We start from the raw sequence: 27,932 nt of genomic DNA, 5'->3' as shown, positions 1-27,932 counted from the left end.
GCTTAAGGTAGATAGTTTGATTGATCATTTGTCATCCTTAGTTCGAAACGTGATCACCCAAGGTCTAATCCCTATGCCCATGAGTTCTCTTTTCCCTTAGTCAAGAAAGTATCATTCTGTTATTGCTTTCTAGTTTTAGTCATAGCTTAAAACTCATCTAAATCATTGGTTGCACTTAGATTAAGTGAGTACTTGTATTCTCAGTGCTTTGATATCCCTCAGAACTGGTTCGACAATCACTATACTACAACATTTGTCTTAGGAGCCTTGAAAACTCATAATATCACACAGTAAATGAGCAAGAGTACTCCATTGCTCTCTGCTTCAAGTTACTCTAGACAGACACAAAAGCTTTCAAACCGACAAACTATCGTGGATATAATAATAAGACTATAAACATTCAATCGTCTATTGTAACTTCCGTCTATTGTAACTTCCGTCAAAATTGAAAAATTGGTATAAATATTTAACATTTTACCCCCCTAAAAAAAAACTTTCAATCGTCTCACCTAATTACGATTCTGGCTTGACCGGTCCGCTCTTCGGTTATTGATCGGTTAAATTAGGTGGGATACCCAACATTTTGAGACAAATGACAAACAATTTTTTGGTGGAATGACAAAGATATGGTTGCAAGATATAAATTCTAAAATTATCGCTTTATTAGCATAATAATATTTACTAACTGAAAAAATTACAAAGACTGAAGTGATTACGGACCAAAGCCAAGAACTGCAGGAGAGATTCTTAACAAAGGTTCTAAAGTCTCTTTTGTGAATTTCCTCGCAAATAAAAAACATTTCGAAGTTGTAATATTATCACCATCATGACCATAATACGCACACTCATCCGTAAACCGTATACGGTTAAGAAACTCATCAGTGATATCAGGCCAAATAAACCGGCCAGGATGTGGACCGGCTTTCGACCAATCGACCCAAGTCAAGGTCCGGTTTGAGCTCATCTCTCCATGCAACATATGAACGAGAGTTGGGATGTAATGTTCGTCCATGTAACAAGGCGGTTTGCAATGCTGGTCGAATATCTTGTAATAAACTGTGTCTGAGATTATGTGAAGAGCTAGCTCGCGTGTGGTTTCAAACCATTGTGATCCTTTACGCCAATGTGTGATATTGATTTGTGGATGCATTTGGGGGTTGTACCGGCCTCGACCGGATTTTCTTGGGTCGTCGAATGAGCCGATGAAGCTGAGATTAGTGCCCGTTAAGTAGTCATAGATGGTTGTGAAATTGTAAAGTGGGATGCAAGAATCGGACAAGAGGACGAATCTTTGGTTTGATTCGTCGAGGAGAGCGTTGGCTAATAGTCTTCTCTCTGCGTCTACCATTGATGATGTTCCCCAATAGACCGCCTGTTTCATTTTTTGTCACAAACCATCATCATTATTAATGTTTAATAATCTGAACATATTTATACAAAAGCAACTTTTAAGGTCTATATATTGAATCTAATCATGCGAACTAATTAATGTTTAATAATAATCTAAACATTTGTTTTAATATCAATTTGAAGTCGTTCCACACAAATCTATAGTAGTTCCTTGTGAATCAAGTTACAAGAACAAGGATTTAACATGGCCTTGAATCACTAAAAATTTATCAATTTTTTAAAAAATTATCAATCTTGATTAACTAATAAATGATGTTAAAAATCACCTGGCTTGGGATTCTTCTTGAGTAGAAGACGGATGTTTCAGGGTAATGATCTTGAAAAGATGGATTAGTATGCACATATATGGAATAAAACCCTGCATGTCCTTCAAAGAACTTATCCCATAAAGAAGCCAATGGGAGTCCGCGACCTGTCAAGAACATGAACGCCACTTTCACACCCATCTTCTCATCGTTATTATGTCTCCACCCAAACCATGAAGATGATGATGATGATAATGAGGAGACTCTGGTGAAGAGTTCTTGATCACTCATGTTGTGTTGAAGTACTTGTAGTTGTAACTCCTGTTTGGTCTCTACCGTTGTTGTGTGGTTGAATAGTAACGTGGACCATAAAGGTTGTTGTTGTGTCTTGGAAGTCGACATGTGGAGGGACTTTAGTTGCAGACAAAGAACGAGACCAATTGAGAAACCAGTGATGAAAACGAGTGAGCCTAAGAGATGATAACCCTTTTGTAAGATAACCAATCTCGAGGGCTTTGAGATCATTGGGTGTTCTTCTTCTTTCTTGCTCTTTTGGTCATTAGTGCCCATATTGGAGGGAGAGAGAGAGAGAGAGGAGAGAGGTTGTGAGCGTTAAGGGTTTTGCAACAGTTTATTACAAGGTGTACAAGAATAAATAACAAGGTATTTGGAGTGTATTAGGCAAAGTCAAAGGAGAACTTTCACGTTAATGTACATAAACAGGGTAGACTTTGGAATGAAGAGTTGACCTGATGGCTTTTTCCATCTGCTCGTAAGTCAATTAAAGATAATGTGTTAAATACGAAACTTAGGTTTTAGATCTTAAACATTCATACGCTTTGAGCAAGTTTTATCTTGCCCACATGACGGAGTAAGAGGTACAAATGATTGCAACTTAAGTAAAGGGGACATCTTATAAGCAAAAAGCTAAGGGGACATCTTATAAGCAAAAAGCTAAGGGTTATTAATTTAAACAAAATTCAATATCTTGATTCTGCATGATATTACACGTCTACCGGTGATTCCATCTTAAAACGTTAAAATTGGTGAAAATTTGAGTCAAATATTGGTGGGAACCTGTTTCTGTGTTGAAAAGAAGCTGCCTACTAAAGTATTTTCTCATTTAGTGGTTCTTTAGACTTGGAATCCACAGAATAAGGCTCGGGTAGGACTGATATTTGGGCGGGACCTGATGGGGAAGCATGCGCTCTGGCGATGAGTTGGTATGATCCAAGTTATGAATGTCAATCAAGTGGTGATCTCCAGCAAGGTCTTAGATTGGATTTCCTCTGTTAGGTCTTAGTTTTTCAGATTTGGTCAATGCCCTTGTAATTAGTGGTTCAAGGGACAGTTCATTTTTCACCAATTTGGTAAAGTGAATTTGCTTCCATAGAGGTCAAAGTGGTCGGTAGTTAGATAAGGTAATGTAGGATCCAAATAAGTGATCCTAGATGATGTTATATCTACTTCCATAGATCACATTGTGGTTAAAGCTTCTGTTGAGACATTGTGGTCACAATTGTTTGTATCCAAAACATTTGGCTAATGAAAAATTGATATTGAGTTAAAAAAAAAAAAAAAGTATGGATTAAACCGAACCAAGAACATTTAAGTAGCAACCCAAAATAGCTATAACTCTAGCTCGGTGACTTGCTTATCAAATCGAAAACCAGGATGTTCATTCCTTTGAAACTAAAAATCCAGCTACTATGCAGTTTATGAGCTGTAACTTTGCTAAGTTTTGCTATGTTAAAACTTAAAAGAGAATGGTCAAGGAATTATCAATTAATTAGTTAATCAAATCGAAAAGTTTGAGATACGATTTAATATTAGAAAAATAGAGGCGTGTGCAAGATGTTCGGCGGTGATCCACGAAGCCGAGAAACAAGATTTCAGCCTAATTTTAGGTGCACTTAATGTCATAGCCAGAACTTTCTCCCTCTGCTTTGTGTGGCTTTATAGTCAAATACAAATTTTTGTTTTGAACAAAACTCGATAAGCCTTGTTTGACCAAAAAGAAAAAGAGGTTTAGCATTGAGGCCGTGAGCGATGTAATTGTTAGTGAATTCTAAAAAATATTATTAAGGTCTATTACTTTGCTTAGTCAATCACAAAGTAATTAAAAACTAAACTGGAAAATTATTACTTCTAAGTAAAGCTGTAAGATAGACTTGGACCATTTATTTTCGGCAAGATATATTCATTAATATAGTTAATCATAAAGCTAGTAGTTAATATTTTAATTGAAAACTAGGTTAAGACATGCGTTTTGCTCGGGATAAACATTATATATAAAAATTATTTTATGTATTATATATTTTTAACATATTATGAAATAATAAATATATATTTAATAATTAAAAAATCAGTACCTATTACTTAAATAATTAAATTGGTGCGAACATATAAATAAATTTTCTAATCCACAAAAATATTTTTCTATTTGATATGGTATATTATAATTATATATATTGTAATATTAATATCTATTAAACGATGTTTTCTACTCATATGTTTTTTTTTTATCATTTGTATCTGTTATAGCAAAAACTTTAAATTACTGGTAATAAAATTTCATTGTGGGATTATAGTTTAAGTAATTTATAATATTTAAAAAATAAAATAAAATGATATATATATATATATAACGACAAAATATATATCTATACCATTATTTATGAAGTGATTTTGCTTATTTGTCATGTTTTCTATGATTTTAGGTAATTTTCCTTATTTGTCATGTTTTCATTATTTAAGATGAGTCATTAATTTATTCATATTTTTTTAGCTAAGTTAATAATTTATTAATTTAAATAATATAAATATGAAATTTGTAACTAGATATATAATTATTTTGATATTGCTTATGCGTGATGATCTCCATGATATTAGTTAATTTTGCTTATTTGTCATATTTTTATTATGTTATAGCTTAGTCAATAATTTTGTTTATTTGTCATGTTTTCCATGATTTTAAGTAATTTTGTTTATTTGTCATATTTTTAGTTATGTTTAAGCTGAGTCATTAAGTTATTAATAGTTTTTTCTGAGTCAATAATTTATTAATTTAAATAATATAACTATGAAATTTGTAACCATATATATAATTATTTGATATTTTTTATGGGTCATGTTCTCCATGATTTTAGTTACTTTTGCTTATTTGTCATATTTTTATTAGGTTATAGCATAGTCATTAAATTATTATTAGTTTTAGCTAAGTAATTAATTTATGAATTGATTTTGCTTATTTGTCATGATTTTTGGTGATTTTACTTATTTGTCATGTTTTAATTAGTTTAAGCTGAGCCATTAATTTATTAATATTTTTTTAGCTGACTTAATAATTTATTAATTTAAATAATATAACTATGACATTTGTAACTATATGTATAATTATTTTAATATTGCTTATGAGTCATGATATTCACGATATTAGTTAATTTTGCTTATTTGTCATATTTTTATTGTATTATAGCTTATTGAATAATTTTGCTTATTTGTCATGTTTTCCTTGATTTTAGGTAATTTTGCTTATTTATCATATTTTAATTAGGTTTAAACTGAGTCATTAATTTATTGATAGTTTTTTCTGAGTCAATAATTTATTAATTTAAATAATATAACTATGAAATTTGTAACCATATATATAATTATTTTGATATTTCTTATATGTCATGTTCTCCATGATTTTAGTTACTTTTACTTATTTGTCATATTTTTATTAGGTAATAGCATAGTCATTAAATTATTATTACTTTTTAGCTAAGTAATTAATTTATTAATTTAAATAATATAACTATGAAATTTGTAACCATATATATAATTATTTTGATATTTCTTATATGTCATTTTCTCCATGATTTTAGTTACTTTTACTTATTTGTCATATTTTTATTAGGTAATAGCATAGTCATTAAATTATTATTACTTTTTAGCTAAGTAATTAATTTATTAATTTAAATAATATAACTATAAACTTTGTAACTAGATATATAATTATTTTGATTTTTTTATTTGTCACGCTCTCCGTGATTTTACTTAATTTTGCTAATTTTTCATGTTTTTATTAGGATTTAGCTAAGCATTGATTTATTATTAGTTTTATCTAAGTCATTAATTTATTAATTTAAATAATATAACTATTTCAAGATTTGTAATTAGATATATAATTTTTAAATAAATTTTGTAACTTTGACGAGTTAAAACCAATTCTTATTATTCTGTTTTAAAATCATATTTGTTACTGGTAATTTTAAATCATATTTGTTATTGGATGTGGAACATAATTTATCTTTTATTATATTTTATAGTTTAATGATAATATAGATAATGTGTAAGTGATATGTATCTTAATATATGTTGTATTATAGTTATAGTAGTATGTAAATGTTAATACAAAGAATTATGATGCCGACTTTATCTTAGTATTCATCTTAATAACGTATTATAATTATCTGTCAACTTTATGCTATGATAGTATATATTCTCATCATATGTTTGATGGAAAATACACATAAAATTTACAAAACTTCATTTCACTTTTTTTTATTAGAGTTATTGAGTCGGCTAAAAATTACTATAAAATTAGAGTGAAAGTGTTAATGCTGTCGAATCATAAAAAAGTCAAAATTTGTTTCTATTGAATTGGTATTGATGCCGTTGTAAAATATATTAATTTATTTCATTTTTGATTCACATTAATTATATGATTTGGTGTTAGTCACTTATTTGAAATTTAATTTGTAGGGAGCTAGGACGTATGCTTCTATTGAAAAATGTTCTTTTGGCGACTTGTTTTTTGGTAAATTTCTATATATGTTATCACAACGAGATTGTTTTATTCTGCATAATTTCACTTTCAATGATTATACCATAAAATATAAAAAAAAACTCCTCTACTTTTTAAGATAAATTTCTACATAACAACCAAAATCATACCTTGTGATGATTTTTAAAAAGAGTCAACAAATAATGATTCAAAGAATTTAAAGAAATATAGGGACGTCAATATGAAAATAAATTTTTAGTCGGTATATTTTATGTATCATATTTTGTTTTTATTGACGTGTCTTATTTATAATATATTTGTTCACGAGTTCTTCTTTTGTGTTTTAGATATTATTTGTAAATGTTGAACCTTTGAAATATCTCAATGCAGAAGGAAGATTTTTAACTAAGTTAGAATTGACTATTCGTGACACAATGTAAATTTTTTCAGAGTTTAATTTAATTAATATTGTTCTATTTTTATGACATGACATAACACCAATTAAAATTTCTAATATTTAGTGATACATGTTAACATGCTCATTGGATCTTGGTATGCAAACCAAGTATCTAATTTCTCTATTCAAGTTTTCTCCACTTTTCTATGTGGCCAAGAAAATATACTAATAAAATAAAGATTTTTTTTTCATATTGAGTACGTTTGCACGTAAACCAATTTTTTTAAAAAATTAGACTCTTTAATATTAAAAGAAACTCTGTTAAATTGAGATTCAATTTCTAAATAGAAGAATCATGTATAAATAATAATAAAAAAATTCATATAATATGCAATTGAGATTTGGTTAAAAAGACAGAAAAAACACAAAATAATATTTATATCTAATTAATTACATTAAAATAAATATAAAAATAATATTAAATTAAAATTATTAAAATATATATTAGCTCGCACAAAGTGCGAACCCACACCTAGTATATATATATATATCGGAAAAAAATTTGTTCAATGTAAATTTCAAAATTAATATATTTATGTATTTTTATATGGCATATAGTTTAATTTAAAATGATATATATATTTATTTATCTTTTAATCTTAATACTTATTAAATAAGACTTTCGACTTATATGATTTTGTAATCATTTGTATCATGCCATAAAAAATATTTTAAACCATGGATCACAAAATTTGAATGTGAGGCTTTTAACAGTTTTAGTAAGTTATACTCGTTTTAAAAAAAAAAAATAACATATTCATAAAAATCTAAATTTTTATTATACGGTTAAAATGGTTGTTTAATTTATTTTAATTATTTTAAATTAAACAAATATAATATAAGATACACATATTTTTATCAAATTTTTATTAGTTGAAATCATTAATTGTCATATATATTTTAGCCGCATTAGGCAATTCCGTAATTTTATTTAAGAAAATAATGAAACACATTAATAATGTATTTATGGTTAGTTTAATAAAAAAAACTTATTATATCTTTAGATGAACCAACTTTTTTCTCTAAGGATTCTAAAAATTATTATAGTGATGACACATTGCTACAAAAAAAAATGTTGTAATGCGTCTCAATTAATATATAAGAGATTCGGTATACATTAACTTGATTTGATGAAAAGGTGAAGATTCCAAAATTTGGGTATAATTGACACTACAGAAAGTATTGGGTTTATTATGATTATTTTCAGAACACCCGGGTCGCTAGATATAATTAATTAATCTTTGAGGTTGAATGTTTAGTATTTTTCCCGAAAAGACTCGCAAAAAGGACGGTTGGGCGTCGTTCTATTCATTCTAAAATTTTTTTGAAGCAGCAGCGATGAACGCCGACGGAGAAACCATGGAGGAGGCAGCTCCGGCGACGAGGACGAGAGAGAAGCAGAGGAGAATCGGAAAGAAAAGTTGTTAGCGTCAACACAGTCTCTTCAACCTAACTTTAATCGATCTAACGTCACCGAGCATTACTACAGGAGCTACACAAGAGACGTATGCAAATAAAAGCCAATTAAAATATCCAAAAGAAACCTAAAGGTAAAAGCTCCGTTTTGTCTGAATCCATGGTTCATGTCCAATCAAAACAAGTTCTAAACTGAATTGCAGCGAGGGGGAATTCTCAGAGTGGGGCAGCTGAAGATGGCGTAAGCTCTAAGAAATTGAAAGAATCTTCTACCTTAGAAGAACTTCATCATCATCATCATCATTATAAGACAGAAGTCACAGTACCAAAGAGGCCACAAAAGCTGTATCCTGTATGGGGTAAGCTCTGATTGCTGTTTTTAGAAGATGTTCAAGGGTATTGATGCTAATGCAATGTTTATACGTTGTTTTTAAATATCAGGCTAGATTCCAAGGAAAGGTGGGAAAGGAAAGCCAACATGTATTGGTTGATGAATCGATTTCTCATTATTGATTTACTTAGTCCATTGTACAAGTTATTCAAAGAGCATGAACGAAAGAGAGACTCACAAGATCAATGATGAAACAAAGTGGGGTTTTTGTTTTTTCTGAATTTCAAGCTCCGGAGTTAAGAGCAAGCTCTATTTCCTCAAGTGACCGTCCTTTAGTCTCGACCACGTTTCCTGCAATGTAGATGACTGCAAGGACACATACTGCCGCGAAACCCAAGTAGACACTGCTGATTCCGAATTTAGTCACAACGCTTAGGAAGTAGAGACCAATCACAAAGTTTGATATCTGTTGGGACACAAGAGAAGAAACAAGATATAAGAAATGGAGAGAAGAAACACTGGTCTAAACAATAGAAATTATAGATGTATATACCCAGTGCATTCCGAGGGAAAGAGCAACGGCTTTTGCTCTGATCCGGGATGCGAATATCTCTGGAAGGAGAAGAGCCGGAACCGGGCCAGCACCAAGTGAGAATGACAGCACATATCTGGTTAAACAAGCCAAGATTCAGTGAAGTCGAAACAGAGAGACTGAAAACGATATTTTTAAGAGGAGATTGACTTACAAAACAGTTCCTACAACGGCAAGGGTGCCAGAATATGCAGCAAGAGCCTTCCATGTGAAGGATAAAGAGAGCAAAAGCATCGACAAAGCCTTTTTTCCCAAAAAAATCACAGTCTAAAGTTAGCCCGGGATTGAGATTTTACAAATACTGAATGGCTATAAATGATAGTCAGTAATGTACCATTCCACCGAAGCTTATGAGTAAAAGACTTTTCCTTCCCATTTTGTCCATCAAGGACGAAGCAACAGCAGTGCCTGCAACAGGATTTATATTAGGTTATGTTGGAACTCAATGGGAACATAAAAAGAGAAAACTAACCAAAGACGTTTGATGCTCCAACGAGAGCACTGGCTGCAACATCAGATTGGATACCGGCGCTACGGAACACTGATGTAGAGTAGTACACCACTGCGTTTATCCCAGCTAACTGTTGAAACAAAAAGAGAGCCGCACCTACGCTCACAACTACAACAAGAACAGACAATAAAGTACGTCAATAGATCAACAAAAGCGTTTGCACTGGGAATGAAAAGCGTTTCAATAAAACGTCTCCAGCAAGTCATGCAATACCTTTCCAATAGCGGCTGTTGAATAGATCAAACCATCCTGCCTCTGGCTCAGAAGCACCTTGGCCAGAGGTTGATAAGTCACGCACTAGCTCGACAACTTTTTCTTTACCATACAGAGTTTTGATCGCCTTTTCAGCTTCAGATACTTTTCCTTGCTGCGATTTCATATCCTTAACAGGTCAACAAAATAATCTCAGTTAAGTGTGAGTTGGGCCCATGGAGAGAGTACCTGAACGAGCCACCTTGGACTTTCTGGAGAAAAACCCATTCCTATGGCTAACAGAACGGAAGGGATGACGGCAACACCAAACATCGTCCTCCACCTAGAAAATCATGACTTGGAAACTTAATATGCAATATCTGTTGTTCGGATGAATCAAAAAGGATTCACATACCATAGAGGGTTTGCTGCAAGGGGTAAACCAGCTATCAAGGCTGCAAGTATTCCTATACATATGAACAACTGGTTCACAGATCCAAGTGCTCCACGGATTTCAGTTGGGGATATCTAACACAGTTTCACCAATCATCACAAGCTTCAGCAACATAACATATAAGAAAATATCTGACATCTTATGAAACTCAGATGTAAAAACAACCTCGGATATGTAAAGTGGCACAATGGCTGATGAGATCCCAATTCCAATTCCTGCAAGCAGACGTCCCACAATCATGGTCTGCACACTCTGAGCTGTTGCACTGCAAATCAAAACGTTCAAAAAATTGACTGAGCTTCCAAAAACTTAGTGGTTGAGAAAATACCATAGGAAAGCTCCAATGGCAAGCGGGATAGCATCCAACTGAAACGTTCTTGTTCGTCCAAACTTGTCAGCTAATGTACCTCCGGTGAATGAACCAACCGTTGCACCAGCAAGCAGCGCACTAACGATCCATCCTGCTTATAAAGCAATCAGAGAATGAGCTTGGCTACTAATCAAAATTGCTGCGACTAACACACTTGCCTTGCAGAACAGTGTTATCAGCGATACCAAGATCCTTAGCAAGATACTCAAGAGCACCGTTAACAACCCTGAATCAATCAAAAGGAACACGGTGATCATCATCTATATATCTATCAAACCATCCATGATCACACTATAGCTACTCATACCCAAGGTGATAGCCAAACAATATAGCACCAAGGCAAGCAACAGCAACGAACGGCAAAACGGTGCCGGAGCTATTTGATTCGGATCTCAGAGGTACAGCTTCTTCCTCATCACCACCACCACCAACTACATTCAATCTCAAAACCATCAATCACATGATAATAACTTCAAAGCAGCCAAACTATATACAGATAGAAGAAGATGATGGGAGACGAACCAGAGGAGGCCTGTGCTCTGACGGATCGAGCTTTGACGGAAGAGAGATTCATAACGGTTTGGATCCCGTTCTCGGCGCGAGCGAGCTTCGCTCCCATGGCTTTCGAAGCAGAGCAGTGGAGGTGGAGGTTGAGCGGCGAGAAGCGGCTTCCGGTAGTGGTAGTGGCGGATCTGTTGAGGAGGTTAGAGAAGGTCCGTCGCTGAAACGCAAACGCGGCGTTTGCTTTAACCGTATACGTTGACGACTGCATTTTTTTTTTGTTCCTTCTTTTATAGAGAGAGAAGAGAGATTAGTCGAAAAAAAAAGAGGAAATGTCGCATTAAATCTAACGGAACTATAACTATAAGTTAGAAACGATGAACACGCGACGTCACGGGATAAGCAAATTGATGACGAACGAGAGAGAAAACGCTATTTTGATCGCGACTGATTGACAGAAACTGAGTTTTCAATTGACGAAAAAATCAACAACAAAGACCAAAGCGAAAGAGAGACGATTTCGAGTAAGATATTTACCAGTGAAGCTTCGGAGACTCCGCGGAGTGATGGAGAGAGAGATGATTGTGAGAGGAGCTCTTTATCAGAGATTTTGATGCAGAGAAAGAACTTACTCAGCTTATTGTCGTTATTTTATATTTTCTGGATTTTTTTGTGTTATAATTCATATTTATCCAAAACTATACGGAAATAAATTTAATTTTTCGTATTAATTTTAATGAAATGTGATGAATCTTTAGATTTTAATTGGTTAGAAAACTCTGAATCACAAAGTAAAATATCTCTAAAATTAAATGGCCGAATTGTTGAGGGAAGTTTTGCTTGATTTAAAAAAATGGAAAAATACATATTTACTGCTACAAAATGTAAAACACAAGAGGCGATTTGGCAACGATGGATTTTCTGGATTAGATTTTGGATGACGTGGGCCGCACGTGAATTAGAAGAGTACTCACGCGCCGTATAGAGAACACATGCTGTCGTCACAAAAGCCACTAATCATCATTTGGGCTACTATAACTTGTCTCCATCATACTATTTTGGGCTACAATTAGAAGGCCCATTAACCCAAAACCGGACATTTGTAAGATCCGTAGTGTCTCTGATATGTAGTTCAAAAAAAAAAGAACATCCAAGTGTGTGTAGGAGCAAATGGCTAAACCAATATGAATCTCTGCACCACTTGCAACACTCGGATTGGTTTAGCATTTGTCAGATAGTGTGACGTTAAAAAAATGTCTTTACTATCTTATTTAAGTTGGGCACAGCAAGAGTTCAAAAATAGGTTCACATACACTTTGCAGTATAGTCTTAGCTATTCTTTTCAAACTGTTGTGGTGGGAACTGGAGCATGAAACTGAATTATAACATAGGTTTCAAAATTGAAAAGCACAAAGAGTATTCATTACATCAAATACCAAAATACATAATTGAAAATCTCTCCTCTATCCTGATGATTCTTCAGCATCGTCTTACTTTCAAGCTTCGACCGGGTACTCAAAAGTGACATCCTTTCCAGTAAGTTTACGGTACACACCAACCATAGTCTCGAGCTTGTACTCTGTGTTGTTCCTTTCCTTGGCCTCCAAATACACCTGTAACATAGCATATCAGAAACCTTAGCTCAAAAGTATTCAGAGAAAGTTCTAATAATATTCTGATTTAATGATATGATCGATACGTTCATGACTTTGGATCCATCAAGACGGTAACGAGTACGTTTTCCAACGATCTCAGCAGGGTAAGCAACATCCTCGAGCATTGCTTCGTGAACAGAGGTTAGAGTTCTGTTGCGTGGCCTCTGAACAGCAGCACCTTTCTTGGGAGGACGCATGATCCTTCTTGTGGCAACAAAGATAACATCCTGCGATACAACAAAATGGCAAGAGTGGTCAAGAGATATCGCACTACTCTTTAGACCTTTTGATAAAAGAGGAGTTGCTATGTATAAAAAGTAACCTTTCCACTGAACTTCTTCTCGAGTTCTCTAACGAGACGAGGGTGGATCTTGCGGAAGGCTTTCCTCAATCTGAATGGGACGTAAATCACAATAGCCTTGCGGTTTCCAGCGATGTCCATGTTACTGCACGATAAACAAATCAAATTATCATCATTTGATAAATGCTCAATGCAGGCTACACGGAAGAAACAAAAATGCAGAAACATACACAGCTTGGTTGATGTAAAGATCTTTCAGCTCGCTTTTCAACTCCTGGTTGGTGTTCTCCAAATCAAACAAAGCCTGAGAGAGAGAGAGGGCAAAAAATGAATGTAATGATGGATGAATTCAAAGAACGACTATTTATAGACAAGTATTAAAAGGAATCATTTTTTGTTACCTGAGCAACTTGCACGTCGCATTCTGTCGGCTCGGCATTCTTGTCCTTCTTGATCTTGTTCTGAGCGGAGAACATCTTCACAATATCTTGAATTGTACATAAACAAACAAAGAAAAGGCAAATGCTTCAGACATACGAACTTACAATCATTATAGCCCATGTAATTTAAGCTTTCAGATATTGATCAACTCACTAAAAATGAAATACCAACTTAAGCTGTTGTACCCAATCATTGTAGTCTATTATAAACTAAACCATTGTATATCTCTCATACACACTAAACCTCCAGATGATTCTAGACCAATTGCAAAAAGCTAAAACATTTCACCATTCTACCTACGCTGAAGTAATCTATCAAGATTTTAGAGGGAGACATAAGCACACTAACCCGAAGGAGAAACCTTTTGAACGTACCACGAAGAAGAGTCCTAAGAGTTTTGCGGCTTCTTCTTACAAGACAGCAGTTTGGTGGTAAAATCAGGTTTTAATGTTAGGGTTTCCGTGGTTGCCCTATTTTGAAAATGATCAAGTCTGGGCTTTTAAGAGGTCACTAAAGCCCATGGGCCTACTTATTCACAAACTCGTCTCTTCTTACTGGTGTTGTTCTCTTGTATCTAATCCAACTGGCAAATGCCCACCAAGTATAATTTTTTTTGTTTATAAAATAGATCTCAAGTTTGTTAAAAAAAAAAGGAATTGAATGGATGGTTATGCATAACAATGTTAGTGATGACAAATGCTACAGTGTAAAGGACTGAGAAGAATCGTTCAAAATTTTATTTTGGAGAAAAAAATAATCAAAACTGTTATATTCCAAGCTCCAACTTGATTTTTGTTTCTTTAAAAAAAGATAGAGATGACACGAAAGCGAGTAAGCAGATGTTTAAGAAATCATGAGGATCACGCAATTATTCTTACATCAAATGAGTTTATGTGGTTCTTGTCTTCTCCTTGTCTTTAGTAATGCTTTCATCGTGTAAACAAATAATGTAGAGTATATATTATAGTATATTTTTCTGTAGAGCTTGAGATTGGATCCTCAAAATATTTTGTGGAGATGTGCTAACAGGTCAGTGTCGTTGGATAGACGACAAAACATTAATGAAATGCCATATGTGTAATATAATCAGTCACGTCACGTGTATTTAGGTGAGGAGTTAGCAACTTTGCATGATTTATTCAGGGAAGTGCGAACTTGGTTGGAAACCTCCTGATTCACATTTTAATACACTCATAGAATTATCAAGAATAATACAAAATTTCATATCGTTTTGAAAACTTATCGGCAGAATTTAAGTTACGTTAGATCATTTTCTCTTTTAATTACTCAATCTAATAAAGTATCCAAATCGCTTTATGAAACTGTCGATACACTAGGCAATGAAACTCCCGACTGATATCTTCCAAACGTATTTAAGATTCAACTACTGATTAATTTGATTTGTTTAATCTGATGACCATACCACACGGTATACCTTTATCTTTATTTCTGGGATGAGTTATACAATCAAATATTATAAACTTCAAATAGTGCCCTTTTGGTGTTATTATTCCTTTGTTCAATGCGTGAATGGCTCGCATGTCTCGCTTTCCACTGACGTTTCTTGTCCGAAAACAAACAAAACATCTCTCTCCACGGCTAGTTTTTTTCTATTCTGGCCTCTCTTCGTTTATGTGGTGGTGGGGAGAATCCGGTTATGAGTTGGTCCATTCATATACAAAGGAAAAGTCTCGTGTGGATGAGATAACAAACAAACAAGTGGAAGTCAGAGAACATTGGTTTGATATACTGAAGGGCACATCACAATGTTTTATACCCATTGTTTGGTCATTAATTGTATAGCAAGTATTCCGTCCCTCTTCATATAAATGGTCATAAGAATAATGATGATTTATATGGTTTGAATCTTGATCAGATATTGAATAGTATTATTCAGTTTTGTTGGTGATATCATTTTTTTTTTAAAAACCAATATAATTAAGAACCTTAAAACAAACACATAAGCCATGTTCGTTTCAGAGACGCAGCGTCAGTGATTGGCGTTCAAAACTATAACTAACTTCTTGCTCAAGTATGTGGAGACTACCACTGGCAGCGGTACTTTTGCCGCTCAGAAACAACCGCATCACCATTTTAAGTGACGCTATTTTACACAGCGGCAGAATAGTCACTTGCAATCCTTGTAAAAGTTGATCGCAGCGTCACTTGATTATTACGCCACTTTTGTTTTTGCCTAATTTGATGATTGATTTTTGATCGCCGCAAGTGATAGCAGCGTCAATGTACCGAACAGGGCTATACTCAAAACTCAAATTGGATATGAAATCCATTGTTAGACCTTATATTTTTTTTCAAAAGGGCAGCGTTTCAATATTCCTGTTTTTCTATTTTCCTTCTAAATAACTGAAATTTTACATATTTCAAATTGGATTTGTTAAATATGCGAAAATAGTATATTCGATTGCAAATAAAAAAAAAGGGGGTGTCAGTACGTTGACCAATTAGTTACAAAGGCTAATTATAAGTGCATGGAAACCGGAATATTTAGCTGTCCACAGATATCACTATTACGACGGCCAAAGTAGTATTTTTACAAATCCACGAAAACGACGTCGTTTCAAGTCGTCTTCAACCTCGCCCAAACTTTGGTTTCCTCATCCTTCTATAAAATCCCTTTTTCCTCATACGATTTGTCGCCTCTCTCTCTCATATCTTCTCCCTCGTCGTGCTCTCTCCTCTCTCGGGGATCTTACTCAGGTATCACCTCCCTTTCTCTCCTTCTTCTCTTCTCAAGCTTTCTCCATGACAAATTTTACAGATCGCTCTTACTTTCGTGTGTGTGTGTTCATCATAGATCTGAAGTTTTCTTGATTCCCGTCTTTTCTCGCCTTTACAGTAACGAAAGTTTGTAGTTTCACGATTTTTTTTTTTTAATTATAAAGTTCGAATTTTTATCTGATATGTGTATCCAATGATCCAGATCCGTTATTTTGTTCGTTTCCTGACAAGTTTCTCGAGTTCTTACCCTCTTGATTGTTCTGATCTGTTTTGATTTTGAAATTAAATCTAGGCCTTCTTGTGTGGACCAAAGGCGAAGAAGAGAAAAGATGAATCATTGCAACTTCCAGCAGAACGCCGCCTTCATGTCTCGCGAGGAGACGATGGGATTTGATCGTAATGACCTCGTCGTGTGTCCTAAGCCCCGGCGTGTCGGCTTACTCGCTAACAATCTTATTCTCCCTTTCAAATTACATATGAGGTATAAAAGCTTCCTCCTTTTTTTCTTCTCAGTTTCTCTTGTGGTTATAACCAAACGCTTACCTAACTATGTTCTCGATCTTGTAGCCAAGCTGCTACTGATTTGTGTGACTCTAAAGCTGGTGCCGAGCTCTTAGACATCATTCGTAGAAAGGTATGCTTCTAGTAGTTTGTATTAACGATCTTATGTTCTGTCTCAAAACCCTAAGTCCTGTTTTTTTCTTCTTATCTCTCTCAGGAAGACGATAATGGAACAGTATCTTCGTCTCCACCGTATTTTCACGGTTCACCTCCAAGCAGAGCAGTGAACCCATTAGCCCAAGATGCTCGCTTTCGTGATGAGAAACTCAGTCCACTCTCGCCCAACTCTCCTTTCCTTCAGCCCAATTCAGAAACCGGGTCCCCATCATCTTCTTCTTCGTCTCGTGGTTGCGTTAGGATGAAGTTTGGTCTCAAACCACCTGCAGTTAGAGTAGAAGGGTTCGATTGCTTGAACCGTGACCGCCAAAGCTCGAGCATCCCTGCCATGGCTTAGTAGACAAGAAAGTGTACATAGAGATTCTGGAATCGTTCGTTGACCAAGGTCTAAGAGTGAAGGATTTGATTACGATTACTACCACCATTTTTGAAGCATATCAGTATGTGAAATATCTTAGTTGTTGTCTTTTCCTGAGAGAGGGAGAAGAGGAGGAAGATGAAGATCAGTTACCGTCGCCTGTCACCGTTTTGTTAACTTTTTATTCAAGGTTAGTCTTTTGTATATAAAGAGTGGAAATCTCTATATGTATTCGTTTTGGTGTTTTTCTTTTTCTGGCTCAGCCTGATCTTTTTTATATATAATTAAGGGGGAAGATTAGTAGAATCTGTAAAATATAATCGATCATCTTTTTCTTTCACCTTTGTATTTAGTAATGTCTCTTTGACTCTGTTTGGGAGTTTAAGCTCTCTCACAACACCTTTGTAAATTGTATTTGTAATTTGGTGTATATTATTAAGGGAAAATTGTTTTTTTTTTTTAGGTTCAAAAAACACATACATTGTCCTAATAGGATAAATTCAACATATAATTGTCTCATTAAGCTAATATTTACAGAAATTTCAAGTTTGTCCTTCTAAAATACAGTTATAAATATATTAAAATAATTGAATAAGTTTGTGAACCGAAAGCTCAAGCACGGTGTTGTTTACTCTGTTGCCACTTCAAAGTAGATAACTATGTTTGTGAGCTTTGTCATAAACATGGAAAAGGGCGGACATGATCACTAGCAAAGAAACTGAAGAACATCGCCGAGCTTGTGTTCACCGGACGAACTACAATTCATCTACCAGACTGCTACACCTCCTCCACTAGTGGCATGATGCAACAAGAAGTTTGCGTGGTTGGTGTCATCAGAGTTTGACAAGCCGAGGGAAACAGGCTGGACAGTGGCACAATGCCAGTTTGATCCACTGCAGCATCAAAACCAAACCGAAGGGTTTGACAAATCGTTGACATACTTGAAGAAGACTTTTGCAGAGAAAGGTCCTTTTGATGACATTTTAGGATTCTTTCAAGGTTGCAGCTATGGCTGGCATCTGTATGCGCTAAACAAGAGCAGCTCTTAGGTGAAACAGACTTCAGATTCTGCGTGTTGTGCCCAGGTTTCACACCGTAGCCTTTGACGGAGAAGAAAAAGCAAGAGTCGATCAAGTGCCCTTCACTTCATATTTTCGGAAGCCAGCCTCCAAAGATAGATTATTGTGACTCAAGCCAGCTCTGATTTGGCACGACTTTGGCCACATTATTCTTACAAAGTCTCCTTATATTTGATGAGATTAAAGCTTTTCTTAACCAATTCGTTTGAGGACTCTTGCAATCAAATAACGTTTTCTTGTATTTGTACTTTGGCGAGTAAAAGTTATAAATTTTTTCATAACAACAAAGATAGAAGTGACAAATACCAAGTGTGATCATATCAAGTTTAGAAGTAATCACACTAAACACGATTTATCCAGAGTTAAAAAGTATCAAGTGTAGGCCGTAGAAGAGTTATTGGTTTAGGATATGATCACACTTGGTATTTGTCACTTCTAAAATCAAAATCCTCTAAAATACTTTAACACCGCAACTCTTCTAAAGTACCGTGTTACAATGAAATAAGAAAGTGAATTTCCATTTAACTAGATGATTAGAAAAGCAGAAAACTACTAGATTGGGGGCCTTCGAACTCAGATTGGAGTGCTATCTAAACATAAACCTACAACTGGACTACCAAATCTTTCATGTCATTTTTGGTAATGAGTCATTATTTTTTTCAAATATGAAATTTTCACTTATTTACAATCAAAGAATATTTGGCTAGAAGTGTAAGAAATATTATATTATGGGTAAATTTTCTAGTTAAAGGAAACTGAGAGTCTCTAAGGCGATTAGAGTCTCTCTTTCCTCTTCAACAAAAATGTTAAAGCCCAGTAAGCCCTAATAAAGGGATCCCTCTCTCTCTCTCTCTCATTCTCTAGCACTCACTCTCTTCTCTTCGCTGATTTGATCCCGTACGAACGCGAAACTCTTCGACAAAATGTCTGTGCGAGTTCTAAACCCTAATGCGGAGGTGCTCAACAAAACGGCGGCGCTTCATATGACAATCAACGCCGCCAAGGGTTTGCAGGATGTGCTCAAGTCCAATCTCGGCCCTAAGGGAACCATCAAGATGTATCCTCTCTCTTTCGATCTATTTTGTTTACTGTTCACAATCTTCACTTTCCAGATGTTTACTCTCTGATTTGTTGTAGGCTTGTTGGTGGGTCGGGAGATATTAAGCTTACCAAGGATGGGAACACGTTGTTGAAGGAAATGGTTAGTGAGTCTGAGATCTATAAGGATCTAGCTTTGTGTTTTGCTTTTTTAGCAGTGAAGGGTACTCAAAAGTCTGTGACTTTGTGTTCTTTTAGTGTTAGATTCTGGAGATGTGCTTGTTTGAGATTAACCTCAGAGGATTGGGTGTAGGCTTTGGTTCAGAGGGTTTAGCATATGATTTGATTGATTACATGTAGACATGATTGAGAAGAAGGGGAAAGTATTGTTTTTTTTTTACAAGTTATCTTGATTCGATGATGCTTACATGCTCCACTTCCTTACTGTTGCAGCAAATTCAGAATCCGACAGCTATTATGATTGCAAGGACTGCTGTTGCACAGGATGACATAAGTGGTGATGGTACTACTTCCACTGTCATCTTCATTGGTGAGCTCATGAAACAGTCCGAACGCTGCATTGATGAAGGTGAGTTGCTGTGTTAGCTGAATCTATGTACCTTATCTACTTTAATTTATATATTGGTTTGTTAGTTTTATACCTCTCTATGCTTGTTTAGGTTCTTGCTTTTCTGATCTGACACTTTTGATTTTCTCAAACTGTATGTTAAATTTAATTGATGTGTACTAATGATTGATCATTAGCGACTTTAATTTGCTAATTTTTGTTTAAATTGAATCCAGTGGTGTCTGTATAAACTGTTATCAAATAATTAAGGTGTATACATGTATCAGGAATGCATCCACGTGTCTTAGTTGATGGTTTTGAGATTGCTAAGAGAGCTACTCTTCAATTCCTCGACAACTTCAAGACTCCTGTGGTTATGGGTGATGAACCTGATAAAGAGATCCTAAAAATGGTCGCGAGAACAACACTTAGAACAAAGGTATTCTTGACTTTATGGTTTGTCTCTTTTTCATTTTGACTGATTATTCATTTCGTTCATAACCTCGATTCACTCTTGTCTAGCTGTACGAAGGCTTGGCTGATCAACTGACCGACATTGTCGTTAATTCAGTGAGTTTATCGATCTGTGATACAATCTTATCAATGCTATTCGTTTTATTTTCAAGCTAGTTTGTGTAATTATCTCTTTTCCATGCACAACAGGTTCTCTGTATCCGGAAGCCTGAGGAAGGCATTGATCTGTTTATGGTGGAGATAATGCACATGCGCCACAAATTCGATGTTGACACACGATTGGTATGCCTCTAACGTAACATTGTTCACTCGAAATGTTTTCATAGTTTTGTAAATTTTAAATACTTGCTTGTATGGAATCATACATTTTTGCTGGCTATCCTTGAATGCTTTCATGGTTTTGGACATGTTACAAGTACCATATTGATTCATTCCTGATTCAGGTCGAGGGACTTGTTCTAGATCATGGTTCGAGACACCCTGATATGAAACGACGCGCAGAGAACTGCCACATCCTAACTTGCAATGTGTCGCTGGAGTATGAGAAGAGGTGTGTAATATATAATCTTATGGTCAATTCGAGCCTAGATGTTACTGGTGATGTAGACTAATATTTCTATTTTTCTTTCAGTGAGATCAATGCAGGGTTTTTCTACTCTAACGCGGAGCAGAGGGAAGCCATGGTTACGGCCGAGAGGAAATCTGTTGATGAAAGAGTTCAGAAAATTATTGATCTGAAGAACAAGGTGGGACTCAGACCATTTATCCGAGCCTTATTTTGTAATTCTGTAAAAAAATAATACTTAATTTCTTGTGCAGGTGTGTGCTGGTAATGATAACAACTTTGTTATCATCAACCAAAAGGGTATTGACCCACCATCATTGGATCTTCTTGCTAGAGAAGGGGTATGCTATATAACTACTTTAATTTCTTGAATCCACGCTTAGGATGCAAACAGAAGAAATCTCTTTCGATAGATTGTAATTTCTCATGTTTAGAGACTGTTGAATCTAATTTACCATTTTTCATGTTTACAGATTATTGCCCTTAGAAGAGCAAAGAGGAGGAACATGGAGCGTTTAGTTCTGGCATGTGGTGGAGAAGCTGTGAATTCTGTTGACGAGTTGACCCCTGAGTCGCTTGGATGGGCTGGGCTTGTCTATGAGCACGTTCTTGGAGAGGAAAAGTACACCTTCGTGGAGCAAGTGAAGAACCCTAACTCGTGTACCATCCTCATCAAAGGTATTATTATTAGGCCAACTTCTATCATTTCATTGAGTTTTGAAAGTGTAATTATTCTTGGTTGTCATTCATGATTTGTAGGGCCAAATGACCACACCATTGCTCAAATTAAGGATGCGGTTCGTGATGGTCTAAGATCGGTTAAGAACACCATAGAAGACGAGTGTGTTGTGCTAGTAAGTACCTGACTATCTCTTGATATGTTTTATGACTTCTTGATTGAAACTAAAGTAAGCTTTTAGCGTTATATTTATGGGCGGTTGCATCTTTATATAGGGAGCAGGAGCTTTTGAAGTTGCAGCAAGGCAACACTTACTCAATGAAGTCAAGAAAACCGTTCAAGGGGTAAATTTAATATCATTTACACATATTCTGATGTTTTTATGAATATTCTAGATCACTGATACTATCATTCAATGTTACAGCGTGCCCAACTTGGCGTTGAAGCTTTTGCTAATGCACTTCTCGTGGTGCCTAAGACACTTGCAGAAAACGCAGGTCTTGACACCCAAGACGTGATCATTTCTCTAACGGTATTGCATTCATCTCTTATCATCTTCTACAAACCGAAATCAGTTGCTCATTGTGATGCGCTTTATGCAGAGCGAGCATGACAAAGGAAACGTTGTGGGATTGAACATTGAGGACGGTGAACCAATTGACCCGCAGCTGGCTGGTATCTTTGACAACTACTCGGTGAAACGCCAGCTCATCAACTCAGGGTAATGTTGGAACCAAACCAGCTAATTTTAATAAAGTTGTGGGGGTTTGGTTAAAGCCATTACAATGTATTTGTTTGTGTTGCAGGCCAGTGATTGCCTCACAGTTGCTTTTGGTGGACGAAGTGATTCGTGCAGGAAGAAATATGAGGAAGCCTACTTGAAGAAGTCCTTTGCTTGTAATTTGTTTTTCTTCGCTCTAAGCATCTCAAGTTCTTGTCTTTTTGTTCCAGTCCTGAAATCTGTGTGAAACCTTTGTTTTAGTTATGAGAAACATCTTTGAATCTGATTTTTGCAAAACTGAGAAAAAATTGGAGACCCAAAACAGAATGTATATATCTTCATATACTGAAGAAACCACTACTGTAGATAATTAATCGGTCCAAAATAAAATAATTGAATACGTAATGACTAGACACAAGTCACACAACAGAAGGATGGTTTAACCACGCTGATGAAGAAGACTAGGCCACAGTATACTAAGGGTATGGAAGAAAAGTAACGTCGGGGAAACCATTGGAGCTTCCTAACATTTCACTACCAGAAGGAGGATTTAACCACTCTGATTAAGAAGACGATGGACAATGGGTAGCTAAGTTTGTGGCATGTGGTGGACGACACACTCTAGCTATTATGGAATGGAAGTTGGATCAAGAGGAAACAGAATAACCATGTTAGAAGACTAGAGAGAAGCATTATGTTATAGAAAAAAGGGGAACAAAAGAATTGTTAAGCTTTCGATACTCCCATGAATGATGGATTGATGAATCTATATGAAGAGGAAGGACTATTATATGTAATTTTATTATGATAATACAAAATAGGTGGTGAAAGAGAAAACAAATAAGAAAAGGGACAATATTGCAGACAATTTTAGTTACTTCTTGTTGTTTTATTGAATCTCGTGTTTATTTTTGGTTTTGAGGTTTTTCAACAACCTTTGACAAGATGAGGAACACAAATGGGGAAGATGTACTTTGATTTTCTTGCTTGTCTTTGTCTTGATCTCACCCATGAGAAGCATCCACTTCCTCTCTTCTTGTTCTTCTTCATTTCTTGATCTTCACTCATCTCTTGATTCTCTTCTTCTACTTCTTTACTCATCTCTTGTTTCTCTTCTTCTTCTCCTTCTTCTTTACTCTTGTCTTGCTTCTCTTCTTTTTTCTCTTCCAACTTCAAATCCTTCAAAACCCAAATTACTCATCAGTATCTTGACAACTAGACTTAGATTTATTATCTTGGAATACGTTGGACCTACAATGAGGTATTTTCTTACATTTCCAAAGTTTTAGATCTCTTGGAAATAACTTTAGTTTCACGTCCAAAGTGTAAATAGTTGTATAAACATAAAACAAAATTAGCTTTCATCAAAAGTAAAAGTAAATGTGCATCCCTTAGACCATCTGTTTTTTTTTTTTTTATGTAAACCAAGCAAATTTCTAATTTCCACTCTATGGTGTCTCAACTTCTTGAACCTTTTGTATTAGTTTAATTATATAAGAAGGTTAATGTCAAAAAAGGATCAGGTGAAACTTAGAACTAATCTATTTTGAATAAAACGAGATCATCTTTTTAGATATCTTTATAGTAATTAGTGATTTGACGAGTTACAAAACATATATACCATGTTACACTGAGTCTGATAAATGTGCGGATACCTGAATGCATGCACACATATATTATATATTTATATATGGATAATGTATAAAGAATGTTGATGGAAATAGGCACGTGAGTTGGACAAAGAATCTTGAAATGGGGTCTAATAAAAGATTTTTCATGAAAAAGTGAAATCATTTGATTATACGTTTTTTTGTGTTTTCTCTGATTGATACTCATGCGCACTATGTTTTGTATATTATGAAAAAATCTTAGATCTTAACATGAACCAGATTCCTATGTATGGAACATTAAAGTAGAAGAGTTTTATCATTGTCTCTTTCTATCAATGAAACATTGGTACAATTATTTGTTTGGTGAATCTCTTATCTTATCTTGCAAAAGAATCTAGTTATTGATGCACAAGCAATTAAAAAATTTATCAATTATTATTTGCCGTTATCTTTTTTATGGACCTTATGCATGGTAGATAATTTAGGACATACCCCTATATACTACTATACGGATTAAAATACCTCTTGTTGACCTTCCAATTTAAGATTGAAATCTACTGGTGAATCATTAGCTTCCACGTGTCGTTTCAGAGACCGTTCCATGATCGGGGGCGTCTTTGCCGGACTAGGGCTACCGGAGCTAAGCTCCACCGACGTACTCTGTATACCCACGTCTCGTTTCAGTCCCATAACTTTCTTTTCTGCTGAAAACACCCCAAACATTCCTTTTTATTATGGAAAAAAACTTCAAGAAAACAACAAATAGAGACATATTTAAAGCCAAATCACCTCGAACAAGAACAGGATCAGGAACATAAAGATCCTCGTGAATGACTCTAACGTTAGCATCATTATTGGGTTTGTTTTGACCAATATTTGTCAATGGATTGGGATTAGGGTAGTGAAGAGGAGCAGACATAGTGGTGGCCAAGTTTCTGAAAGATCTTGAACTTAATGTTCTAGAAGATAAACACTCCATTGGAACTTCTCCAGACAATGGATTGCAGATATATTTCTCTGCTTCGTTCCACTTTGAATTTAACGCAAACCCTTCTTGTGTTAACCATTCTCTGTTATTGAACATTGCCTTTGCTTGTAACGCTGCATGCCAAAAAAAAATATGACACAAAGTTGAACATTCCTCCTTTGTTTAGTTTGTTCTTATCATGAAAAAAACTTACCCTTGAGTGCATTGGTGAAGGAATATGTTGATGGATCAATCTCTTCTGTAAATAAAATTTTGAACATTTTCAGAATATATAATTCATGATTATATTAAGATAGAGAAACAGAGTGGTAAAGTTATAGGCACCTTTGAGGGTGTAGCCAGGAGATGAGGCAGTACTAGAGATGCTGTTAAAGTTTGTTCTAGTAGAAGAAGACTTGTGATGATCTTCGCGGAAGCTTCCAACGTATGAAGCAGAAAACCTTCTAGAAGTCTGTTTGTCTCGGATTAATCGAGCTCTTCGATCCCATTCTCTTAGGTTCATAAACTCAGGCTCATCTCCACGCAGAGCCATTGGAAACGAAATGTTTCTTTTTGAAAGAGCAAAAACTAATGAGGTTTAAGGAGGGAGAATGAAGCAATCAGGCAGCACCTATAAAATGATTTTTTTTGTTCTGAAAATGAATTATTTGAGCCATTGTCTTCTTTATAAAAGTCGTATTGGATATTAATTTTTTAAATACTTTTCATGTCTCTTGACAGATTGTAAATATATATATTAAAAAAACTTGGAATACAGAGAGATACATATGAGGTTGTTAATCATATTGACTGCTCGCCCTGTATTTTTAAAAGTCTTGCAATATAGCATTTTTTTTTTCTTGGGTGTAATCCATTTATAGGAATCAAACTCACTTGGCATTTTCTGCTTTTTTGTAGTATTTTTATTTACTTTAAATATGGTATTTCCTTTTCAATATTTTGAATTCAATTTCTTTTAAAAAACATTTTTCAAATTGCTTTTAGTATCTCACATATATATATGTAATGTGTGTGTGTGTGTGTGCCATGATCAATTTTACACCGTTGGATAAATGATTAAATTAATTTCTTAATGACGGTCACCAAATGCAAAAGTAAATAAATGAAATGTAAGCTGTTGGTCACCATATATAAGTATTTAGGTTTTTTTTTAACACTATATAAGTATTTAGCTATCTTGGAATTGTTGTGGTTCTAAACATATTGGTGTTTGCTGTTTTGATTAATTTTAGCTCGTCGTAGTAACTCTTATTTTTAAGGGGCAGTAGTATCACTGGTACACGCTATTTGTGAGTTGAAAAAATTGGCACAGGTTTTGGAATGGTGGATACATGATTTATTATGAGTGGTTAATAACCACATGCCATTTCACCTAATATAATAGTGCTCACATCAAATAAAATATTGAAAGCTTGATAGTAAATAAAACATTTTTAATAATTTGATAGAAAACGACTTATTATTCACTTTAGTTGGTTAATACATAAAAATGAAAATAGTGGAAACTAGTCTATCAGACCGCACTCATATGTTCTTAAGATTATATTATCTTATTGCGTAATTCAGCATCCCATTTCAGATGAGTTTCTTATTAAACGGTTCATTAAACAATCTATAAGAAGAGACTTCTTCTTTTCCTTTTGACAGTATTATATATGTGTACAAAGTAGTGAAGTGCTAATACATATATAGTACTCCCATATATGTGTGTGTGTGAAAACAATGAAAGTTTTAGACTGGACCAACGAAAAATGTTGTTGGCCAACGTTTGAAATTGAGAGGGATGGACCAAAGGAGCGATGGTGGCACATGTTGAGGGGATTGGCAGAATGTGAAGATTTGATAGGGTGATGGAGTTAATAACATAATATGGGTGTATGTGTATATAGATTATAGAGTACAGTTGTTTTCAATAACATGTTCTTCTTTTGTTTGGTTATGGTGAGGCAAAATAATTTGATGTGAGATCAAGTGGCCTAAAAATGAAGAGAATCTATAAACAGTGGTTTGTGGTCATACACATATCAATATATTCATGTCCATGTGAATGTCACCTTCATCATCGGTGTACATGTGACGAAGATGACTAACTATCAACTAGTCATGTATTCTTAGAACAAGTGAGCCTCTTGAATCATGAATGTATGGCCAATGTATCCAAATTAATTGGACTTTCATGCATTTTTTATAGGGCTAATTGGTGTAATGGCCAATTTTTGAGATAAAATTAAGAATATAGCATTTGATTTGACATAATTAGATTTTTTAGCATTTGTTTTCTTTTCTTCCGGTTGTATCCTTCATCTATGTAAGTAACCGATAAATAAATGATGTTGTGATGTCTGAAGGATGATAATAATTATAAAAGAACGTCGATTGTGATAAAGAATAAATAGAATGGAACATGCTAATGGTAGTAAACAAAATAGTATAGTATTTGTTCAAATTTTGAAATGTCTATAATCGAAGGGAAATATGTAATGTTTACCTTAACATCAACACAAACCTTCCATAACTAAACAAAAAACATTAGTCACTAAACTCTAAAAAGAAATATACCCTAATCCAAATATCAAAACATGCAAATAATATATAGTGTAAAATATTATTAAAATATAATAATAACAAACGAAATAGTATAGTACATATTATTCTGATTTTGAAACGTTCTTACCCCAACGTCAATCCAAATCTTTCAAAACTAAACCCTAAAAGAAACTATAAACCCTAATCCAAATACAAAATAGTATAGTATTTGTTCAAATTTTGAAATGTCTATGATTACAGG

General features: G+C 34.5%; 6 protein-coding genes and 1 pseudogene across 10 annotated transcripts; 3 read left to right on the top strand and 4 right to left on the bottom strand.

The window, feature by feature from the left end:
* Positions 1–712: 712 nt before the first annotated feature.
* Positions 713–2,259, bottom strand: LOC106333360. Its single transcript, XM_013771816.1, has 2 exons — positions 1,677–2,259; positions 713–1,372 (listed from the first exon to the last, which is right to left on the bottom strand). Exons 1-2 carry the CDS (start codon positions 2,223–2,225, stop codon positions 713–715), a joined length of 1,209 nt encoding a protein of 402 aa, XP_013627270.1. The 5' UTR covers positions 2,226–2,259.
* Positions 2,260–8,013: 5,754 nt separating this feature from the next.
* LOC106329689 lies at positions 8,014–8,681 on the top strand (annotated as a pseudogene).
* A 101-nt stretch (positions 8,682–8,782) lies between these two features.
* On the bottom strand, positions 8,783–11,914 carry LOC106336495 (plastidic glucose transporter 4). 2 transcript variants are annotated; one of them, XM_013775333.1, is made up of 14 exons: positions 11,788–11,914; positions 11,272–11,537; positions 11,057–11,180; positions 10,908–10,975; positions 10,708–10,840; positions 10,545–10,644; positions 10,341–10,453; positions 10,175–10,268; positions 9,947–10,100; positions 9,695–9,841; positions 9,557–9,630; positions 9,377–9,465; positions 9,184–9,298; positions 8,783–9,096 (listed from the first exon to the last, which is right to left on the bottom strand). In XM_013775333.1, exons 2-14 carry the CDS (start codon positions 11,519–11,521, stop codon positions 8,914–8,916), a joined length of 1,644 nt encoding a protein of 547 aa, XP_013630787.1. In that variant the 5' UTR covers positions 11,522–11,537; positions 11,788–11,914; the 3' UTR covers positions 8,783–8,913. The 2 variants fall into 2 exon arrangements, with proteins under 2 accessions (XP_013630787.1, XP_013630788.1); XM_013775334.1 differs by having other exon boundaries at positions 8,901–9,096; positions 11,272–11,534; positions 11,788–11,893.
* A 701-nt stretch (positions 11,915–12,615) lies between these two features.
* On the bottom strand, positions 12,616–14,097 carry LOC106331640 (40S ribosomal protein S7-3-like). Of its 2 annotated transcripts, none has more exons than XM_013770032.1 (6): positions 13,996–14,097; positions 13,608–13,693; positions 13,437–13,510; positions 13,228–13,351; positions 12,950–13,132; positions 12,616–12,863 (listed from the first exon to the last, which is right to left on the bottom strand). In XM_013770032.1, exons 2-6 carry the CDS (start codon positions 13,680–13,682, stop codon positions 12,747–12,749), a joined length of 573 nt encoding a protein of 190 aa, XP_013625486.1. In that variant the 5' UTR covers positions 13,683–13,693; positions 13,996–14,097; the 3' UTR covers positions 12,616–12,746. The 2 variants fall into 2 exon arrangements, with proteins under 2 accessions (XP_013625486.1, XP_013625487.1); XM_013770033.1 differs by having other exon boundaries at positions 14,022–14,091.
* Positions 14,098–16,184: 2,087 nt separating this feature from the next.
* Positions 16,185–17,879, top strand: LOC106331779. Its single transcript, XM_013770191.1, has 4 exons — positions 16,185–16,365; positions 16,679–16,867; positions 16,954–17,020; positions 17,105–17,879. The coding sequence occupies exons 2-4, from the start codon at positions 16,716–16,718 to the stop codon at positions 17,399–17,401; spliced, it is 516 nt and encodes a 171-aa protein (XP_013625645.1). The 5' UTR covers positions 16,185–16,365; positions 16,679–16,715; the 3' UTR covers positions 17,402–17,879.
* Positions 17,880–19,277: 1,398 nt separating this feature from the next.
* On the top strand, positions 19,278–22,889 carry LOC106335555 (T-complex protein 1 subunit zeta 1-like). Its single transcript, XM_013774107.1, has 15 exons — positions 19,278–19,558; positions 19,639–19,702; positions 19,993–20,128; positions 20,395–20,546; positions 20,630–20,677; positions 20,771–20,863; positions 21,025–21,131; positions 21,213–21,327; positions 21,401–21,487; positions 21,620–21,824; positions 21,906–22,000; positions 22,101–22,169; positions 22,250–22,357; positions 22,428–22,546; positions 22,632–22,889. The coding sequence occupies exons 1-15, from the start codon at positions 19,425–19,427 to the stop codon at positions 22,705–22,707; spliced, it is 1,608 nt and encodes a 535-aa protein (XP_013629561.1). The 5' UTR covers positions 19,278–19,424; the 3' UTR covers positions 22,708–22,889.
* A 498-nt stretch (positions 22,890–23,387) lies between these two features.
* On the bottom strand, positions 23,388–25,789 carry LOC106335557 (hybrid signal transduction histidine kinase E-like). 3 transcript variants are annotated; one of them, XM_013774109.1, is made up of 5 exons: positions 25,469–25,786; positions 25,338–25,382; positions 24,946–25,257; positions 24,679–24,857; positions 23,388–23,725 (listed from the first exon to the last, which is right to left on the bottom strand). In XM_013774109.1, the coding sequence occupies exons 1-5, from the start codon at positions 25,674–25,676 to the stop codon at positions 23,474–23,476; spliced, it is 996 nt and encodes a 331-aa protein (XP_013629563.1). In that variant the 5' UTR covers positions 25,677–25,786; the 3' UTR covers positions 23,388–23,473. The 3 variants fall into 3 exon arrangements, with proteins under 3 accessions (XP_013629563.1, XP_013629562.1, XP_013629564.1); XM_013774108.1 differs by having other exon boundaries at positions 24,679–24,860; positions 25,469–25,785; XM_013774110.1 differs by lacking the exon at positions 25,338–25,382 and having other exon boundaries at positions 24,679–24,860; positions 25,469–25,789.
* Between the last annotated feature and the right edge of the window lie 2,143 nt (positions 25,790–27,932).

The sequence above is a fragment of the Brassica oleracea genome, chromosome C3 (genome assembly GCF_000695525.1).
Source record: "Brassica oleracea var. oleracea cultivar TO1000 chromosome C3, BOL, whole genome shotgun sequence".
In the NCBI taxonomy this organism is placed as follows: Eukaryota; Viridiplantae; Streptophyta; class Magnoliopsida; order Brassicales; family Brassicaceae; genus Brassica; species Brassica oleracea.
The sequence above is the reverse complement of the archived record's forward strand: the minus strand, read 5'-3'. Positions and strand labels throughout refer to the sequence as shown.

Bases quoted from the DNA above. Each gene is read 5' to 3' on its own strand.
- LOC106333360 (XM_013771816.1), bottom strand. From the start codon at position 2,225: ATGGGCACTAATGACCAAAAGAGCAAGAAAGAAGAAGAACACCCAATG. The intron at 1,373-1,676 runs GTGATTTTTAAC...AAAATGAAACAG, and splicing joins CAAGAAGAATCCCAAGCCAG to GCGGTCTATTGGGGAACATC.
- LOC106336495 (XM_013775333.1), bottom strand. From the start codon at position 11,521: ATGCAGTCGTCAACGTATACGGTTAAAGCAAACGCCGCGTTTGCGTTT. The intron at 10,101-10,174 runs GTACTCTCTCCA...ATGAAATCGCAG, and splicing joins GTCCAAGGTGGCTCGTTCAG to CAAGGAAAAGTATCTGAAGC. The intron at 9,299-9,376 runs GTAAGTCAATCT...TTGTTTAACCAG, and splicing joins GCCGTTGTAGGAACTGTTTT to ATATGTGCTGTCATTCTCAC.
- LOC106331640 (XM_013770032.1), bottom strand. From the start codon at position 13,682: ATGTTCTCCGCTCAGAACAAGATCAAGAAGGACAAGAATGCCGAGCCG. The intron at 13,133-13,227 runs GTTACTTTTTAT...GTTGTATCGCAG, and splicing joins AGAAGAAGTTCAGTGGAAAG to GATGTTATCTTTGTTGCCAC. The intron at 12,864-12,949 runs GTATCGATCATA...GCTATGTTACAG, and splicing joins ATGGATCCAAAGTCATGAAC to GTGTATTTGGAGGCCAAGGA.
- LOC106331779 (XM_013770191.1), top strand. From the start codon at position 16,716: ATGAATCATTGCAACTTCCAGCAGAACGCCGCCTTCATGTCTCGCGAG. The intron at 16,868-16,953 runs GTATAAAAGCTT...TCGATCTTGTAG, and splicing joins CCTTTCAAATTACATATGAG to CCAAGCTGCTACTGATTTGT. The intron at 17,021-17,104 runs GTATGCTTCTAG...TATCTCTCTCAG, and splicing joins TAGACATCATTCGTAGAAAG to GAAGACGATAATGGAACAGT.
- LOC106335555 (XM_013774107.1), top strand. From the start codon at position 19,425: ATGTCTGTGCGAGTTCTAAACCCTAATGCGGAGGTGCTCAACAAAACG. The intron at 19,559-19,638 runs GTATCCTCTCTC...GATTTGTTGTAG, and splicing joins CCTAAGGGAACCATCAAGAT to GCTTGTTGGTGGGTCGGGAG. The intron at 20,678-20,770 runs GTGAGTTTATCG...CATGCACAACAG, and splicing joins CCGACATTGTCGTTAATTCA to GTTCTCTGTATCCGGAAGCC.
- LOC106335557 (XM_013774108.1), bottom strand. From the start codon at position 25,676: ATGGCTCTGCGTGGAGATGAGCCTGAGTTTATGAACCTAAGAGAATGG. The intron at 25,258-25,337 runs GTAAGTTTTTTT...TTTGGCATGCAG, and splicing joins CTTCACCAATGCACTCAAGG to CGTTACAAGCAAAGGCAATG. The intron at 23,726-24,678 runs GTATTTTAATCC...TGGGTTTTGAAG, and splicing joins AATTGGAAGGTCAACAAGAG to GATTTGAAGTTGGAAGAGAA.